The 18080-nt window shown below is 42.6% G+C and overlaps 1 protein-coding gene across 5 annotated transcripts in view; it reads left to right on the top strand.

Annotated features, from left to right (window-relative positions):
• Wdr33 (WD repeat domain 33) overlaps window positions 1–18080 on the top strand; it is a 113037-nt gene that overhangs the window by 45612 nt on the left and 49345 nt on the right. The window contains exon 8 of one of the 5 annotated variants that reach the window (XM_052741765.1): window positions 1147–3875. The exons of the other annotated variants lie outside the window; for them this stretch is intronic. Coding sequence (XP_052597725.1) covers window positions 1147–1268 — 122 coding nt within the window. The 3' untranslated portion in view covers window positions 1269–3875. Of the gene's footprint in view, window positions 1–1146; window positions 3876–18080 lie in introns of those variants that run through there. 5 annotated transcript variants of the gene reach the window in all.

Genomic DNA, 18080 nt, shown 5'->3' on the forward strand with positions numbered 1-18080 from the left:
TCCTCTACAGCGATCTTTTAGTTTGGTAGAATGATTTTAAACTGTGTAAAGGCATGTTTACTGTGTCTGAGTATTCAGGGAAAAAATGTGATCTTCATTGTGAATAATTTACTACTTAGCACATTTTATATAGCATTCTACAAAATTCTATTTCTCAAGACAAAACACAAACACTTATCTTTATAATATAGTCTGTATTTGTGTCTTGGTTACTTTTCTATTGCTATGGGAAGACACTTTGACAAAGGCAACTAATAGAAGAAAGAGTTTTTGGGGAGGCTTTACAGTTTAGAGGGTTAGAGCCCATGATCATCATTGGGGGAAGCACGGCAGCTTCAGGCAGGCATGGCGTTGGAATAGTAGCTGAGAGCTTATATCGTGAGACACAGTAGGCAAGAAAGCTAATGGGAATAGTTTCTCTCTTCTGAACCATCAAAGCCTGCTCCCAGTGACTCTACCTCCCAACAAGGCCACACCTTCTGATCCTTCCTAAACAATTCCATCAATTGTGGACCATGGATTCAAACATGAGCCTGTGGGGGCCATTCTCATTCAAACCACCACTTTCCACTCCCTGGCTTCCATAGTCTTGAAAAATATGCATTTTGTTCAAAAGCTAGGGCTAGTGGCACATGGTTTTAATCCCAGCACTTGTGAGGCAGAGACAGCCTGATCTCTGTGAGTTCAAAGCTAGTCTGTCTACATAGTTCCAGGATAGACAGAGCTACATAGTGAGACCCGGTCTTGAACAAAACCTAAAACCAGAAAATGCCAGGTGGTGAAGGCATATACCTTTAATCCCACCACTCCAGAGACAGAGGCAGGTGGATCTTTGCGAGTTCGAGGCCAGCCTGGTCTGCAGAATGAGTTCCAGGACAATCAGGGCTATACAGAGAAACCCTGTCTCGAAAAAAAAACAAAGAAAAAAAGCCCCAAAACTCTTCTGAGACTCAAGACAATCTCTTGTCACTTTCTGTAAAATCAAAAAGCGGACACATACTTTCAACATATAGTGACATAAAGGGAGTAATAGGGGTCTAGTCAGGAAATACTGCACCAAAGCAAGACTGAAATCCAGCAGGGCAGACTCCAAAGGCTGTAGCTCTATGTCTGTTGTCAAAGGCTTATATGGCTCTGTTCTTCTAGCTTCGTTGTCTGCGACACAGTTCTCTCTTCCTTGTGCTTGTGAATCAAGATGTAGGCTGTCAGCTACTGCTGGAGTACCCCATCTGCTTGCCTGCTGTCTCCTGCTATTCTTCCTGCCATGATAGTTATGGACTTCACTTTTCCTCTGAAACTGTAAGCCCCAAATAAGCGCTTCCTTCTTTCAGTTGCCTTGGTCGTAGTGTCTTATCACAGTGATGGAGAAGTAACTAAGACACCAGAGTAACTCCTTCCATTCGCAGAATGTGTGCTGATGTTTAAATATTTCTGACATCTTATCATATGTGTTGATTCATTTTATACACACAAGCCTGTCTCTCTATCTCCGTGGTAGTTTCTTATTCTGAGGAAGAGGTTGTTGAAGGATCCTTTCTCTCTTATATTTCTGAAAAGACTGGGTCTTTTTAACTCATGTATAAGAGGGAAAAGACAGTATATAACTTTTGAGGCATATCATTTAAAGAAATTAGTGTTTTCAGTATTCTATGTATACATTTATATTTTTATAGGAATTTTTCTTTTGAGCTTTATTCTTTTCATCCTTGCTTACTTTAAATGTTGTACATGAAATGAAAAAAAAATGTGTTGAAGACCAGTGTGGTTTTCTTGGAGATAGTAGAGTTGAGTTGCATGCTGCTATAATATCTAGTGGTTTTTTTTGCTTTTGTTTTGAGACCGGCCTTTACTAGTTAGCCCAGGGTGTCCTGGAAATCTTCATTGTCCTGCCTCAGCCTCCACGTGCAGTGATTAAGGGTGTGTATCATACACCTGGCTTTTAGGTTTGTTTGTTTTGAGAAAAGTTCTCACCGTGTTAGTCTGGCTAGCCTGAAACTCTGTGTAGACCAGGCTAACCTGAAACTCAGAGATCTGCCTGCCTCTGCCTCCTGAGTGCTGGGACCAAAGGCATGCACACTGCCCTTGCTTTTAGTACTTTAGTTAAGATTAAAGAGGGGCAGTGCTAGGGATATAGTTAAATTGGTTTCCTAACATGCACAAAGCCCTGGTTTCCATCTATAACACCAGTTAAATGGATATGCATCTGTTTTCCCAGCAGGAAGCAGGAGGATCAGGAGTTTAAGGTCAGCTTAGACTACATGAGACTCTATCTCCAAAAAAGTCAGGGACTGGGAATGTAGCACAATAGCAGAGCATTCACTTTGCATTATGGGTGTGATTCATCCAGTACCATACACAAATCAGGAGCCATTCCTACACATAATTTTGCTTACAAAGCCTCTCTGAGATAGGCTTTAATATGTAGTTCTGATTGGTTTTGAACTCACAGAGATCTGCCTGCTAGGACTCCAGTCTTAAAGATAGGATCACTGTGTAGCTCTGGCTATCCTAGAGCTTGCTTTGTAGACAAGGCTGGCTTTGAACTCAGAGTCACTTGCCTGTGCCTCCTGAGGACTGGAATTAAAGGCGTGTGTCACCAAGGCAGCCCCTGATCTCAGTTTTTTACAACAGTAAGTTAACATTAGTAATTTAAGCAGTCAACCTTGCCGAACGAAGGTCATGGTGCCTGGTGCCCTTGGAGACTTGAAGAAGGCGTTGGAGGCTTGAAGATGGTTGTGAGCTCTCATGAGGATGGAAAGTGTCCTGAGCAGTGTAACAAAGGATGTGCACCACCATCTAACCCCCCACCCCCTAGACTCATGTAGCCTGGCTAGTCTGGAATTCGCTATGTTGACTAAAATGATCTTGAATTTACAGAGCTCCCTGCTCTGCCTCTGCCTCCCAAGTGCTGGGTTACAGATGTGTATCACCACATCCAGCCATCTCACTATATCTAAAGTTGATGTTCTAGATGAGCTGACTAGCAAGTCTCAGGGATACTACTTCATATTCCTAGCATTGAAATTACAGGTGCACTTCCTTCCCTCACTATGGGTGGTAGGGATAAACTCTGGTCCTTAATACTTGTGCAGTAGGCACCTAACCAACTGAGCCATTTCTTCAGCCCCTCATTTAGAGATACTTAGATGATTCTGTATGGAAGTAGGGTTGGGTTTACCTTGTATGGGTCTCTAAAACATTGAGGATGGAGAGTATAGAACATCATACTTGAATTTAATTGTAGAAGAGTACAGAGTAGGCTGTTGTATCAACTATTGGTGTCTGTTGAAATTGTGCAACATTTTCTTACTAGCTGTCAGGGAAGTTATTTTTGATGGGTGGTTGGCTTTCACAAAAGCAGACTACGTTTCCATGTAGTTTAAGAAAAGGGTTGAGGATGTAGTGTGTTAGTGTAGTGTTTCCAATCCTGAGTATGGAGTATCTGTATGTACAGGTGTGTGCTAGTGCTCAAGACCATACATTTGCATCAAGACTAGAGTACATTGGGTATTGTGCTTAGTTGTCGTATTACCTTGAGATAAGGTCTCCCAGTGAGGCTAGACTTTGAGGATTCATGGCTGTGCTGGTTGGTCAGCAAGCCCGAACCACCTTCCTCTCCACCCTTGAAGTGCTGGGTTCAGAAGTGACATGACCACACCTGGCCTTTTACCTGGGTACTGTGGATCTTTGCCTGTGCAGCAAGCAGTCTTGCCCACTAAGCCATCTCCTTGTTTAGTCTTTTGAGGCAGAGCCCATCATTTAGCACAAGCTAGTTTCAAACTCATGGTGACCTTTGTCTAAGGTGCTAGGGTTATAGGCATTGAGTTACTGTGCCTGACTTGCACTACTTTTAAATTGTTCCCCTGCATGTGTATATATATACACACACACACACACACACACACACACACACACACACACACACACACACACACACACACACACACACGTGCACACACACCAATTGTACCTGTTTTTTTTTATGTATTTACACTAAACCCATCTAACCACTTCTATAAGATGAGAGTTTTTAGGTCTCCAGAGATTCTGTCATGCTTCTTTTCCCAGTTTAGCATGCTAAATTCCTAGCTTAAAGAAATACTTTTATTATTATTTTCCTCTTCTAGATTATTTATGGTTTCCTTTATTTCATGTTTTGTTGGTTAGAGCTGGCACTGCTCTACTGCAGTGGCCCTCCCACATCAATCATCAATCAGTAGCTGGGCAGTGGTGGTGCATGCCTTTAATCCCAGCACTCCGGAGGCAGAGCCAGGCGGATCTCTGTGAGTTCGAGGCCAGCCTGGGCTACTAAGTGAGTTCCAGGAAAGGCACAAAGCTACACAGAGAAACCCTGTCTTGAAAAACCAAAAAAAAAAAAAAAAAAAAAATCATCAATCAAACAATGCCCCCACAGTCATGCCTGCAGACTGGTCTGATCTTTGCAGTTCTTCAGTTGAGGTTCCCTCTTCTCAGGTGACTCTAGTTTGTGTCAAGTTTGCAAAACTAAACCATAGCTATAGCAAATGTTATCTTAAAATAACATCTCTTCCCTAACAAAAGCAAGCCAACAATACCAAAAATGAGTATATGAGGAAAGAGAACATAAAAAATTATAACCACACAGTCTAACCCCAGATGGTAGTCACAGTTTTAGATCTTAGCAACCTGGGACACTGGGGCAAGTTCTACTGATGGAAAACGATGATTAATAATAGCCTTTTGAGTTAGTTTGTGAGTAAATGAGTTTATGAGAACTGTCAAACTAATTACTAAACATACAGTGTTAAATGCTAGTTACTGTTAAGTGATTTACAGAGCTAATTTCACAGCCTCCTCCTCGATTTTACAATAAAAATTATTTCGGAAGTATATGGCTGTCCCTTCATAATGAGTTCCAGGATCTCTGCAGATACCAAAGCAGCAGATGCTCAAATTGTTTATATAAAATGGTAGTTGCAGATAGCTTATACATGCCCTTTATTTATTTTGGAACTATGAATTTAAATCAGGGCTTTGTTCATGCTAAGCATGCTGTCCATTGCTGTGTGTGCTCCCAACTCTCCTGTGTTCTTTTAAATCATCTCTACATTATCTGTACTATATAATACAATGTTAGTGGTAGGTAAATAGTTGTTAAGGGAATAAGGACAAGAAAAAAAGCCTATCTGTTAGTACAGACCCAGTGGTTTACTCCTGATGTCACAGATCTGAGATTGGATTAGTTTGCAGGTGTGGGACACATGGATACAAATGGCTGGCTTTATTTTGTAGTACTAGGATTTTGTGCATGTAATCCTGTATCTTCAGCTATTTTTTTTAAGGTTATTGTTCATTATTGTAGAACTGGCTTTAATATAAACGTAATGTGTATGTGTGTGTGTGTGTGTGTGTGTGTGTGTGTGTGTGTGTGTGTGTGTAGCCATTAGTTTATTCAGCATTAAAGTTGGCCTTATCAAGGTCTTCTAGAAGCATTTAACGATCTGTCTTGTTAGGTAAATCTAGTGTTTATGATTATTCAAAGATGTGGTACTTTGTTCTTTGATACATATTTAGATGGTCTGGCCTTTGACTTGCATCATCACTGTTTTTAGTAATCGTAGTTTCTCTGCCTTGTTCAGACACAATTTTGTGACTTGGCAAAGTGCTCTAAGTAAATGAGAATGCCATAGACGCCTAATAACTAACTTAATTTCTTACCTGTTTTTCTCCCCTCACCTTGGATATGTGATCAGCAGAAAGTTAGGAGTTTTGAAAGGGCTTTGGCATTTTTTTGTACCGGTAGATGAGATTATTAGGCTTCTCCATCAACCTCTCTACAGTACTTTTTTCTGTCATATGTCAGGCCAACAACTGGCTGACTGGAGTGTTAAGAGATATTGGTTAGTTGTTGTGCTGGAGCCAAATTCACACCTAGGGTATGGACAGTGCAGGGTCTGACCAAGCAATTATAAAAAACAGGGGTAGTAACAAGGAGATGTCTGAAGTTGAAGAACATTCTGTTTTTGTATTAACTCCTGCTCGTTCCTTGAGGTTTTATAGCACAGTACCCAGGTTTAGTTGCATTTCCATGGGCCCCAGTTATTTAGTTGTCAGTTTTATGTTAGTAATAGTCCATAATGTCTTTCCTGGTGATCAGACCACTTAATTTCCAGAAATTGATGCAATCTATCCTATTTTACATATTGTTAAAATATAGTGCCAGTCTAGGTTTTGAGTTTTATGTTTAGCTTTATAGTTATAATATTTTAATTTCTCTTGGAGATGCAAATTCCCAGTAACCTGAGCGATTTGGCTTATTGAATTCTAACAAGTAAATCATTAAGTCAGTTGCTATAAAACCTTTTTTTTTTTTTTGTGCTTCTCTTTTTTTTTTTAATTTATTTTAATTTATTTTGCAATACAATTCAGTTCTACATATCAGCCACGGATTCCCTTGTTCTCCCCCCTCCCGTCCCCCTCACCTTCCCCCTAACCCCCCCCCCCCCCCCCCATTCCCATCTCCTCCAGGGCAAAGCCTTCCCCACAGACTGAGGTCAACCTGGTAGACTCAGTCCAGGTAGGTCTAGTCCCCTCCTCCCAGGCTGAGCCAAACAATCCTGCATAGGCCCCAGGTTTCAAACAGCCAACTCATGCAATGAGCACAGGACCCGGTCCCACTGCCTGGATGCCTCCCAAACAGATCAAGCCAATCAACTGTCTCACCCATTCAGAGGGCCTGATCCAGTGGGGACCCCTCAGCCATTGGTTCATAGTTCATGTGTTTCCATTCATTTGGCTATTTGTCCCTGTGCTTTATCCAACCTTGGTCTCAACAACTCTCGCTCATATAAACCCTCCTCATTCTCGCTAATTGGACTCCCAGAGATCCACCCGGGGCCTAGTCATGGATCTCTGCATCCAGATCCCTCAGTAGTTGGATGAGGTTTCTAGCACAACAATTTGGGTGTTTGGCCATCCCATCCCATCAACCTTTTTTTAAATAAAGGGTTGGGGAAATGAATCATTTGGTAGTGTTTGGTACGTAAGCTTGAGGACTCAGGTTAGTCTCCAACACTTACTTTATGTTCAAGGTTTTGCATTGGTGTGTACCTGCAATCCTAGGGTTGGGAGGATCGCTCAGCTCACTGGCCAGCCAGCCAAGCTTTATTGGTGAGCTCCAGGTTCAGAAAATTAGGTGGACAATGATTCAGGAAGATTTCCCATTGTTGATCTCTGGCTTCCACATGTACATGCATGTATATCTCCCCAAACACAAACCCAGTGTATTCTTCTGTAATGAGAAATAAAATGAATTTTATTTCATTAGGAAGCTGATACTAGAAATTCAAGCTTGTTGAAATGGTAGGTAATGGAAAGACTAGTCTGAAGGAGGGATGGTTAAGTCCTTAACAAGGGAGCTTGTGTAGTGACAATGAAGGGGGCAGTTTTTCTGACTTAGTCAAAACTCACTCATGGTGGACATACCTAAAAGTAGAGGCTCCAAAAAGAAGGAAGTCATAAAAAAACGCAGGTAGCTTGCATTTATTTATTCCATACCCCAACACAGTGAAAATGTCTTTCAGGGTTTTACTGAATGGCACGCACTGTTTGCTTTTTCTGGTACTGGAGTTAGTTCCCAGCAGCAGTTTTCCGTGAAAGAGCACAGATGACATTGAGAAGGGGATGCAGCTCAGGACAGAAAGCTGCCTGCGCAGCATGCAGGAAGCTCTGGGTGTGGGAGCTCATGCCTGGAGGAGGAAGATTCAAGGTCAGCCTTGGCTGCACAGGGAGTTGGAGGCCATCCTTGGCTTCATAAGACCCTGACTGGGAAGAGGGCTGTGAGTCTTAGCTTGGCTTTCTTCTCTCTCTCTCTCTCTCTGCCTTTATATTCTTCTGAGAGCAAACTTACTAATTAGGTATTTGAGTAGTTAAGGCAAACTTTTCTTTCCCTCCCTCCCTCCCTCCCTCGCTCCCGTCCGTCCGTCCGTCTGTCTGTCCGTCCGTCCTGGAACTTGTTTTGTAGACCAGGCTGCCCTCAGACTCACAGAGATCCTCCTGCCTCTGCCTCTCGAGTGCTGGGGTTACAGGCGTGCGCCACCATTGATTGCCCAGCATGGCAAACACTTTTGCACCCTAACAGTTTTCAGTATGTTTCATCTGAGCTCCTTAGTACTTGGTAATATGGTGTTGCTATGAAAATACTGTGTACCAAAGTCTTCCAGAGTTCCCCTCTTGAATCAGAAAAGCATATATTAGTGGCATGTCACGGCACACAGGGGAAGACAGGAAAACCCATAGGAGTCAATTCTTTCCTACTTTGTCACTGGGTCTGGGAAACGAATTCAGGTGTCAGGCTTGGCAGCAAGTGCCTCTTTACCCTCTGAGCCATTTCCTCCCCTCCCCCTGGGGGTGTTGAGGGGTTTCTTTGTGTGGCTATGGCTGTCCTGAAACTTGCTATGTAGACCAGGCTGGGCTCAAACTCAGAGATCCACCTGCTTCTGCTTTCCAAGTGTTAGTTTTAGAGTCATGTGCTTCTACCACCAGGATCTCAGCCCCCCCCCCCCTTTTATTTATTTACTTTTCATTAGTTTAAATCCGAGAAGGGTACAGCATCACACGGATTCTGTGTCCAATGGCCTTTGCAGGAAGGTTGCTTCGGAATTTGGCATGAATCATGCCACTGTTTCCATGGGCCTGAGTTGCTTTTCCCCAGATCACTCTGGTTTTGTTTGGTTTGCTTCCAAGAGTCACTGGTTTTTTTTTTTTTTGCTTTATACACATGAAAACATCTCTTGCCCAAGTAGAATTCTGTTTCTTCTCGGGCATAAACACCTTCAGTTTTAAGAAGAACTGTGTGCTCTCCTTGGTTCCAGGGACCTCACAACCATCAAAAATGGCATTGCACTACAGCCTTCCCAGCAGGCCTCCACAGGCAATAGGAACTGGGAATGGAGCCCAGGAGCCAGAGTGCTTGGCCTAGCATATACTAAGCGTTGGGTTCGATCCTGAGCACTGTGTAAACCAGGCATCCTAGTGCATGCATTGAATCCCAGTGCTCAGGAGGGGAAGCGGGAGGATCAGAGTTCAAGGTTATTTTAAGCTACAAAGTAAGTTTGGTTATATGGGATGTTGTCTCAAAATGCAAATAAACCTAAAAAATAAATAACTGAGTTTTCCAACATTAGTCTCTTTTAAAATATTTTTTCTTTATTTTTGTGTGAGCCTACATGAGTATATGTATACCACATGTGTAATGGAGAACAGAAGAGGGTGTCATGTTTTCTGGAACTGGATTTATAAGTTATCTTGGTTACTTTTCTTTTGCTGTGATGAGACATCATGACCAGGGCAACTTATAAGAGAAAGCATTTAGTTGGGAACTGTCTTACAGTTTCAGAGGTTAAGTGCATGGTGGAAACATGGCAGCAGGCAGGCAGGCATGGCGTCATGGCGCTCAAGTAGTAGCTGAGAGCTACATCTTATTATTGGTTGGAGTAGAGGGTGTGTGTTTGGGGCGGGGTGGGGTGGGGTGGGGTGGGGCGGTTGAGGTGAGACAGGGCCTGGCCTAGGCTTTTAAAAACTTCACTCCAGGGTTGGGGATTTAACTCAGTTGTAGAGCGCTTGCCTAGCGCAAGGCCCTGGGTTCGATCCTCAGCTCAAAAAAAAAAAAAAAAAAACCAAAAAAACAAAACCTTCACTCCAGTGACACACCTTCTCCACCAAGACCCACCCACTCTCCCTCCTTCCCTCCCTCCCCCCCCCCCCCCCCATCCGCCCAAGACAGGGTTTCTCTGTGTAGTTTCGGTGCCTGTCCTGGATCTCGCTCTGAAGACCAGGCTGGCCTTAAACTCACAGAGATGGGCCTGGCTCTGCCTCCGGAGTGCTGGGATTAAAGGTGTGCACCCCCCTCCCCTCACCCCCTCAAGTTTCTTTTGTAGCCCTGCTGTCCTGTAACTAACTCTCTGTAGACCAGGCTGGCCTCAAACTCGGAGATTTACCTGCCTCTGCCTCCCGAGTGTGATTAAAGTCTACTGTCTAGGCCTGACCTTCTAATCCTTCCCAACACGCTTTTAACAACTGGGGACCAAGCAGCATTCAGACTTGAACCTATGGGGGCCATTTCTCATTTAAACCACCACCCAGGCGACGGTGAGCTGCCATGTGGGCGCTGGGAATAAAACCTGGGTGGTCTGGAAGAACAGCATATGCTCTTAACTGTTGAGCCATCTATAGCTCCCTGGATTGGTCTCTGGATAGTAGGAAAGCAGAAAAGTAGAGTGAACTGAGCTTATTATCTAAACATGAGCTCTTAGTAAATACTTCATGAGTTGTGTCTTTACAGTTGGCTAGAGTTGGTTTTTCATTTTATGTTCAATCTAACTTAACAGGAAGCAGTAAATAACAAAGACTTAAAGATGATGTGTGAACTTTTAAGTAACAAAATATATTAATTGTGACATTCCCTGTTAGCTATCAAATTGACTGTAAGCAAAAAAAGTGTTTTGGTCTTTGGTTTTATTTTGCCCTGTTGGGGATGGAGCCCAGGTTCACAAATGCTCGCACTAACATCCTCAGGAGCAGTGTAAATGATGGCTAGAAATGCTCTTATTTTAATTCTGCACAATATTTTAAAATGAGCACTGCATAGTTGTATGATAGGATGGAGGCTATTTCTATATAACTAGGTAATTTTTGTGATTATAAAAGTGATAATTTTTAGCCAGAAGGCATATGGATCTATGTTCAAGGTCAGCCTGGCTTATTTGGTGAGTTTCAGGCCAGCCAAGGAATCTCCCCCAGCCACACCCTCAAAAAGAAGTAATATGACTTCTACCATTGGTTGAAGATTTTCCCATAGAAAAAGTAATATTATAAAGTACTGAACTCTGTTTTCCAGATCCTAGAAACAAAAGAATTAATTTAGAATGCAGAAGCATAGTAAAATTAAACTTAAAAATGTAAAACTTTAGTTTAGGCTAGCCTGAAATTTGCAAAGTAACTTAGGCTGGCCTTGAACTCATGGTCTTCCTCCCTCTGCCTTTCTTGTGACTACAAGTCATTTCACACAAAATGATTGGTCCAAGTTAGGTTTTTGTTTCAGTTTTAACAGTGCTGGAGAGGCAATCCAGGGCCTTTTATATGATAGATAAATGTAACATTGAACTATGCCTGCCGTCCACTGTAGGTGCAGGCGCAGGCGCGCGTGCGTGTGTGTTTGTATCTCTGTGACAGTGCATTCTTTTAATCTCAGTACTTGTGAGGCTGAAGAAGGAGGCTTGCAATGAGTTTTAAGAACAGCCTGGGCTTTATAGATAAATCTCATTTCAAAAAAAATCAACCCAAAACACTGACTTACATCCTTTGTATAACAGATGAGAGCTAGTCTGCTCCTAGTCTGTCTATTGTTTCTTTGGAAAAGGAGGATAAGGTATGGAAAACAAACCCGTCCTCAAAATAAATAAATAAGTAAATGAATAAATAAATAAAAAGGAAGAGTAAGTTATTGGGTGTATTGCTACCTGTACCATACAGCAACAGCACTGACAGAATGGCTCAACAGGTAAATAAATGTCTTGCCAGCCAAACTTGATGTCAACCATAGTTTGATTTTTCAAGACCCAAATGATGAAGAAACACACACCTGAAATCGTCCTCTGACTTCCATGTACATTTGGTTGTTATGTTTGTGTGCCCTCTCCCAGATATAAATGAGTGCCATTAATAAAAAATAAAAAATGTAATTGCTGTTTATAATGGTTGAGCCTCTTACCTCCGGCAGCTCCAGAATTCTAGGTACATAGTTTCTGCTTATGGGAATCTTGACTTTTTTTTTCTTCTTTTTAGTTCATGTGTATATGTTTGTAGAGTGTGTTCATGTGTGCATGCATGCATGTTCACTTCTGTGGATATGTCCCTGTGTGCAAGTGAACATGCTCTGGAGGCCTGAGGTTCACATCAGGAGTCTTTCTTGTTGGCTCTCTGCTTCATTTATTGAGGCAGGGTCTTGGTTGAATCCAGAGCTTGTCATCTGGCCAGCCAGCCTGCCCTAGTGAGCCCCCATCTCTGCCTTCTGAGCACTGGAGTCACAGGTGGGCCACTACACTCTCGGCATGTATGTGGGTTCTGGGGATGATCTACACTCAGTTACTCATGCTAAAGTAGCAGTTACTGTAACCACTGAGTCATCACTGGGCTCTTAGCTCTTTGATTTACTGTAGACATTATTCAGCTATGGCCAACAATCCTGGCTTGGCTAGTAGGGTAGCCTTCGCGGCTTGTGTCTCCTGGTCTAAATTACAGTTAATGATACTTTCCTCACTAGGTCGATCTGAGGGTCCTGGGCGTGCACAGGAAGCACTGCACACAGTGCGGGGCAGCAAGCACATGTGTGTTGCTTATGTCAGATACACCAAGGGGAGATGCTAAAAGGCATAGCATGAGTGTGGAAAAGAATGTACATCTTAGCTGATTTAAGAAGAGGTTGGGGGCTGGAGAGATGGCTCAGAGGTTAAGAGCACCGACTACTCTTCCAGAGGTCCTGAGTTCAATTCCCAGCACCCACATGGTGACTCACAACCATCTGTAATGAGATCTGGCACCCTCTTCTGTATACATAATAAATAAATAAATCTTAAAAAAAAAAAAAGAGGTTGGAAGTGATGAGGAGGTAAAAGATCTGTTTAGGGGAAAAGATTGAGTTGAGAGTTAGGATAGCATGTGATTATACTGTTTTCAATAGTGATTCTCATTTATATATATCATTGATAATGTATGTAAGCCACATGCACATAACTATAACATGACTTTTTTCTTTTGAGAATGGGTTGATGGTACATCTTGGCCGGCTAGAGATCTGCCTGCCTCTGTCTCAAGAGTTAGGACTAAAGATGTGTGCTATCATTCGAGGCTTTTAAAAACCTTTCTTTTATGTTAATCTTCATACCTTTTCCCTCCTGTCAGAATTATGGGCTTACTTTAGGAAATTTCACTCCCTACATTTCCCATCTCTAACTTTATTTTTACTGTGTTTGATTGTCTACTAGCATGTGTGCGTTTGTTTGTTTGGGAGACAGTCTCACAGTGTCGTTCAGGCTAGCCTTATACTTGTGGTTCCCCTGCCACACCAGGCCCTTTTTTGAATGCATGTATTTTTTTTTTATTTTATTTATTTATTTATTTATTTTTTTTTGGTTTTTCGAGACAGGGTTTCTCTGTGTAGCTTTGCGCCTGTCCTGGAACTCACTTGGTAGCCCAGGCTGGCCTCGAACTCACAGAGATCCGCCTGGCTCTGCCTCCCGAGTGCTGGGATTAAAGGCGTGCGCCACCACCGCCCGGCTTGAATGCATGTATTTTTAAGTCTTTCCTGACCCATTAGCTACTTTTTTAACTTATAGGTAGGTAAATTCGTGTTTATTGAGATATTATACCGAGTTTTACTGTATAGATTTATAGCAGAATGTTCTTTCCATTGCTGTGTTTTAACAGGTTTATAATATCTTGAAACCTGAGTTTCAAGTTTTGAGCTTTTTTTTAAAGTCAGGGTTTCATATATCCCAGGCTACTCCCAAATTCTTTATGTATCAGGATGATCTTGAACTTCCAGTTTATGCAGTGTTGTGAATTGAATCCAGCATTCTACCAATGAAGCCTTATTGCCATCCCTTTTGAACATAAAAGAAATCATATTTTCTCTCTCTGTCTCTCTCTCTCTCTCTGTCTCTCTCTCTGTCTCTCTGTCTCTCTGTGTCTCTCTGTCTCTCTGTCTCTCTGTCTCTCTGTCTCTCTCTCTCTCTCTCTCTCTCTCTCTGTGTGTGTGTGTGTGTGTGTGTGTGTGTGTGTGTGTGTACAACTGATTGGGTATAGAGGTTAGTGAACAATTTTTGGGATTCAGGTCTCCTTCCCTTCAGGATCCTGGGCTCTGACTCAGTTTGTTAGGTAGTAAATACTTTTCCTCACTGAGCCACATCATTGACCCTTATTTTGAACATTTTTAATAGTCATTTTAATTATGGTCAAAATGAAATACTTCAGTTGGTGTGGTGGCTGAGGTACATGCCTATAATCCCAGGACTTGGCAGGCTGAGGTAGGAGGACTGCTGTGAGTTTGCCAACTGGGGCTACACTGGGCTACAAAGTGAGGTCCTGTTTCAATAAAAACAAGAACTCAAACAGAACAACCAGATCCTCCATTATGAATATTTGTGAATTAGGACTTTTGTTGCCTTCTAACCTATTTCTCTATCACCCTTTGCTTTCTTTCTTTTATTGTTGGTGTTCCTAAGATTGTGCAGTGAAAGAAAACATTTTTTTTCAAAGTTTTATTTATTTTCATGTATGTGTTTGTATGTGTGCCTACATGAGTTTATAGGTGCCAACAGAGGCCATTGGATCTCCTGGATCTAGAGTTATAGGCAATTGTGAGCTGCCTGATTTGAGTGCTGAGAACTAAACCTGAGTCCTCTGCAAGAGCAGTTAGTGCTCTTAGTCACTGAGCCATCTCTCCAGCCCCAGGAAAACATTCCTCAAGTACAGAAGAGGGTGGAGGGAGGCCTTCCTGCTGCCCCACTGCTTTGACTTTGGTTTCATGTTTACTGTGATGACTGAAGAGCCACACAGTTACACATCTGACACCACACAGGTCCCCAGACATAGACAGCCCTGTTACACATACCTGGTTAACCAGCACTTTTCCACTGGGACACATTGATCATGTGATTTCTGCTTGCTTTTCTCATAAAAGATGCATAATCTCTGATACACTCTTGAGGAAACACCAAGCATATCACTCGTGCCTGCTTTTGGTATATATTGTTTGAAGTTTTTTTTTTTTTTTTTTTGGTTTTTCGAGACAGGGTTTCTCTGTGTAGCTTTGCGCCTTTCCTGGAACTCGCTTTGGAGACCAGGCTGGCCTCGAACTCACAGAGATCCGCCTGGCTCTGCCTCCCGAGTGCTGGGATTAAAGGCGTGCGCCACCACCGCCCGGCTTGTTTGAAGTTTTTATTCGACCTGCTTAAATGGATCTACTTTGGTGTTGACATGTCTTGTCTGTAAGGTTGGGAAAATCACAGTTGATGACAATAACAGCACACGTAACATTACTGACCTCTGTGGAATCGCACTTGTAATTTGGTTTTATGAGCAACTCCATTTCATTACCAACCCAGGTGAAGACGAAGTGCAGTACTAAGGTGCATTTTTCCCCCCTGCGGCCATGTAAGGTAACAGATGTACTGTTTATTCGTCCAGTGGAAGTTAGACATGGAGAGTTGTAGATCATTCAAACACAACAGTATTTGGGAATTGGAGGGGTGGGGAGCTAGGAAAGAGCTGGGTGGGATTAATGTAGAACTGATTTCTCCTCAAAATTTAAAATATCCTGGTGGTGCTGGTGGACACCTTTAATCCCAGCATTTGGGAGGTAGAGTCAGCAGATGAGTTTGAGACTAGCCTGGTCTACAGAGGGAGCTCCAGGATGGCCAGGGTTACCCAGGGAAACCCTGAAACACAGAGAAACAGAAAAAAGAAACAACCCCCCCCCAAAAAAAACCAAAAAAAAACCACTCCCAATTTTTTTTTAAATTACTTCAGAAAGTATTTTACATTACACATACTCATGTGCTCTATTCTCTCTATAGGCTATCAGGATTCATATACAAATATAAAAAAAAACTTAAAAAATTACCTCAGAAAATAGGTTTCATTACACATACTCATGTCCCCTTTGTTTTCTTTCTATAGGCTATCTCAGGTTCATCTTTATTTTCAGTCTTTGACTGCTTAGTAACATTGTAGCATATAGCTTCTATAACCCCCCCCCCCACTCCTCTCTCCCACCCCCACCCTCGAACTCATGGTTCTTCTACCTCTGTTTCATGTTCTGGAGTTAAAGCCAAAGCCATGTATTTTCTAAGACAAAGGGGTTTTTGTTTGGTTTGGTTTGGGTTTTTTGTGGGAGAAGCAGCAGGGGATGGGAGAAGCAGAGATTTTGCTTTGTAAAGTTCTGGTTGATATGGCACATAGACTATGGTGACCTGGAGCTTTCACTGATCCTCCTGCCTCTGCCTCCCTAGTGCTGAGGTTACAGGTAATGCTCTACCCTGCATGGCTTCCCTAAGACAGTTTTATTCTAAGTTTCTTTTTACTTTTTTTTTTTTTTTTTTGGTTTTTCGAGACAGGTTTCTCTGTTTAGCTTTGTGCCTTTCCTGGAACTCGCTTTGGAGACCAGGCTGGCCTCGGACTCACAGAGATCCGCCTGGCTCTGCCTCCCGAGTGCTGGGATTAAAGGCGTGCGCCACCACCGCCCGGCTCTTTTTACTTTTTTTTTTTTTTTTTTTTTTTTGGTTTTTCGAGACAGGGTTTCTCTGTGTAGCTTTGCGCCTTTCCTGGAACTCGCTTTGGAGACCAGGCTGGCCTCGAACTCACAGAGATCCGCCTGCCTCTGCCTCCCGAGTGCTGGGATTAAAGGCGTGCGCCACCACCGCCCGGCTCTTTTTACTTTTTTTTTTTTTTGGTTTTTCGAGACAGGGTTTCTCTGTGTAGCTTTGCGCCTTTCCTGGATCTCGCGCTGTAGACCAGGCTGGCCTCGAACTCACAAAGATCCGCCTGCCTCTGCCTCCCGAGTGCTGGGATTAAAGGCGTGCGCCACCACCGCCCGGCCTTCTTTTTACTTTTATATTTGTGTCTGCTCATGGAAATTTAACCTTAGGGTAGCCTTGTAACTGTGTGTGATCATTTACACTTGGGAAGATAAATTGTCTTCAAAGGTCATTAATAATGGTATTTAAGAAAGTTATTTTAGGAAATCTAGCATATTTAATTAAAATATCTTTGTGTATATGAGTCTTTGCCTGCATATACATATATACATTTGTGGAACACCAGGTCACCCAGATCACCTGGAACTAGTTAAAGATGGTTGTAAGCTACCATGTGGGTGCTGGGAACCAAGCCCAGGTCCTCTACAAGAACATCAAGTGCTTGTAAACCACGGAGCCATCTCTTCAGTTCTTCCATATACCAGTTTAAAAAAAACTTTGTGTGTGTGTGTGTGTGTGTGTGTGTGTGTGTGTGTGTGTGTGTGTGTATGAATGTGTACCCATTTGTGTACAGAAGCCCTTGGAGGTTTGGAGCTGCTATGTAGGAACCAAACTCAACTCAGATCCTCTACAGAAACAGTAAGCTCTCTTAACTGTTGAGCCATCTTCAGCCCCACTATTCCGATTTTTAAACATTTTTTAATTATAAAAATAGTACAAGGTGCATAGTATGTCTCTTTCTGTTCTGAAAAATGATCAGTTCAATGATCTCACCCACTAGCCTTGCCTCTGTCTCCTGATTTTGTTGAAAGAAGTTTTAGTTGTTTTAGGCAGCCCTGGCTGTCCTGGAACTCACATTGTAGACCAAGCTGGCTTCAAACTCAGATCCTTCTGCTTTACATAGTCTTAAATCTTAAATTTTTGGTCCCAGTTTTGGGCAGTATATCTCTGTTCATGATTAATTTTTTGGAGGAAATCTGTTCCTCCTAATTGTCTTTTTTTCTTTTGCTTTTCTACCTTTAGTTTCCCTTTACATTATAAAAGATGTTAAATAAATTTTGCTCTGTTCTTCAACAATAGCTATTGTCTGCTCTCTTTTTATTTAAAACTTTAAGAAGTGCAGGCTGGAGAGAGCTCAGTTGTTCAGGTGCTTGCTACACAGGTATAAGGACCTGAGTTCAGTCCCCAGAACTCACATTGGGGTGTGTTGTGGGAGGTGGTTCACTCTAGAGGTGGAGACAGGTGGATCCCTTGGGTTTGCTGCCCAGGCAACCTAGTCTACCCAATGAGTTTCAGGCCACTGAGAGACCCTGCCTTTAAAAAAACAAGTAAGTAAGTGGATAAATAAAGAGGAATGTGGGGACCACAGCACCTGGGGAACAACAGCCAAGATTATCCTCTGCCTCCACGTTGTGGGAGCACATCTGTGCACACCCATCACCCTACTCCACTCCCACCACACACAAATTCTAAGGAATGGAAACCAAGAAACAGCATTGCTACTAAGAATGACACTATTAGTCACAGAACACAATAATGTAATTAAACTGGAGGAATGGCCGGGCG

The sequence above is a fragment of the Peromyscus californicus genome, unplaced genomic scaffold, assembly GCF_007827085.1.
Source record: "Peromyscus californicus insignis strain IS unplaced genomic scaffold, ASM782708v3 Scaffold_17__1_contigs__length_78620276, whole genome shotgun sequence".
Classification (NCBI taxonomy): domain Eukaryota; kingdom Metazoa; phylum Chordata; class Mammalia; order Rodentia; family Cricetidae; genus Peromyscus; species Peromyscus californicus.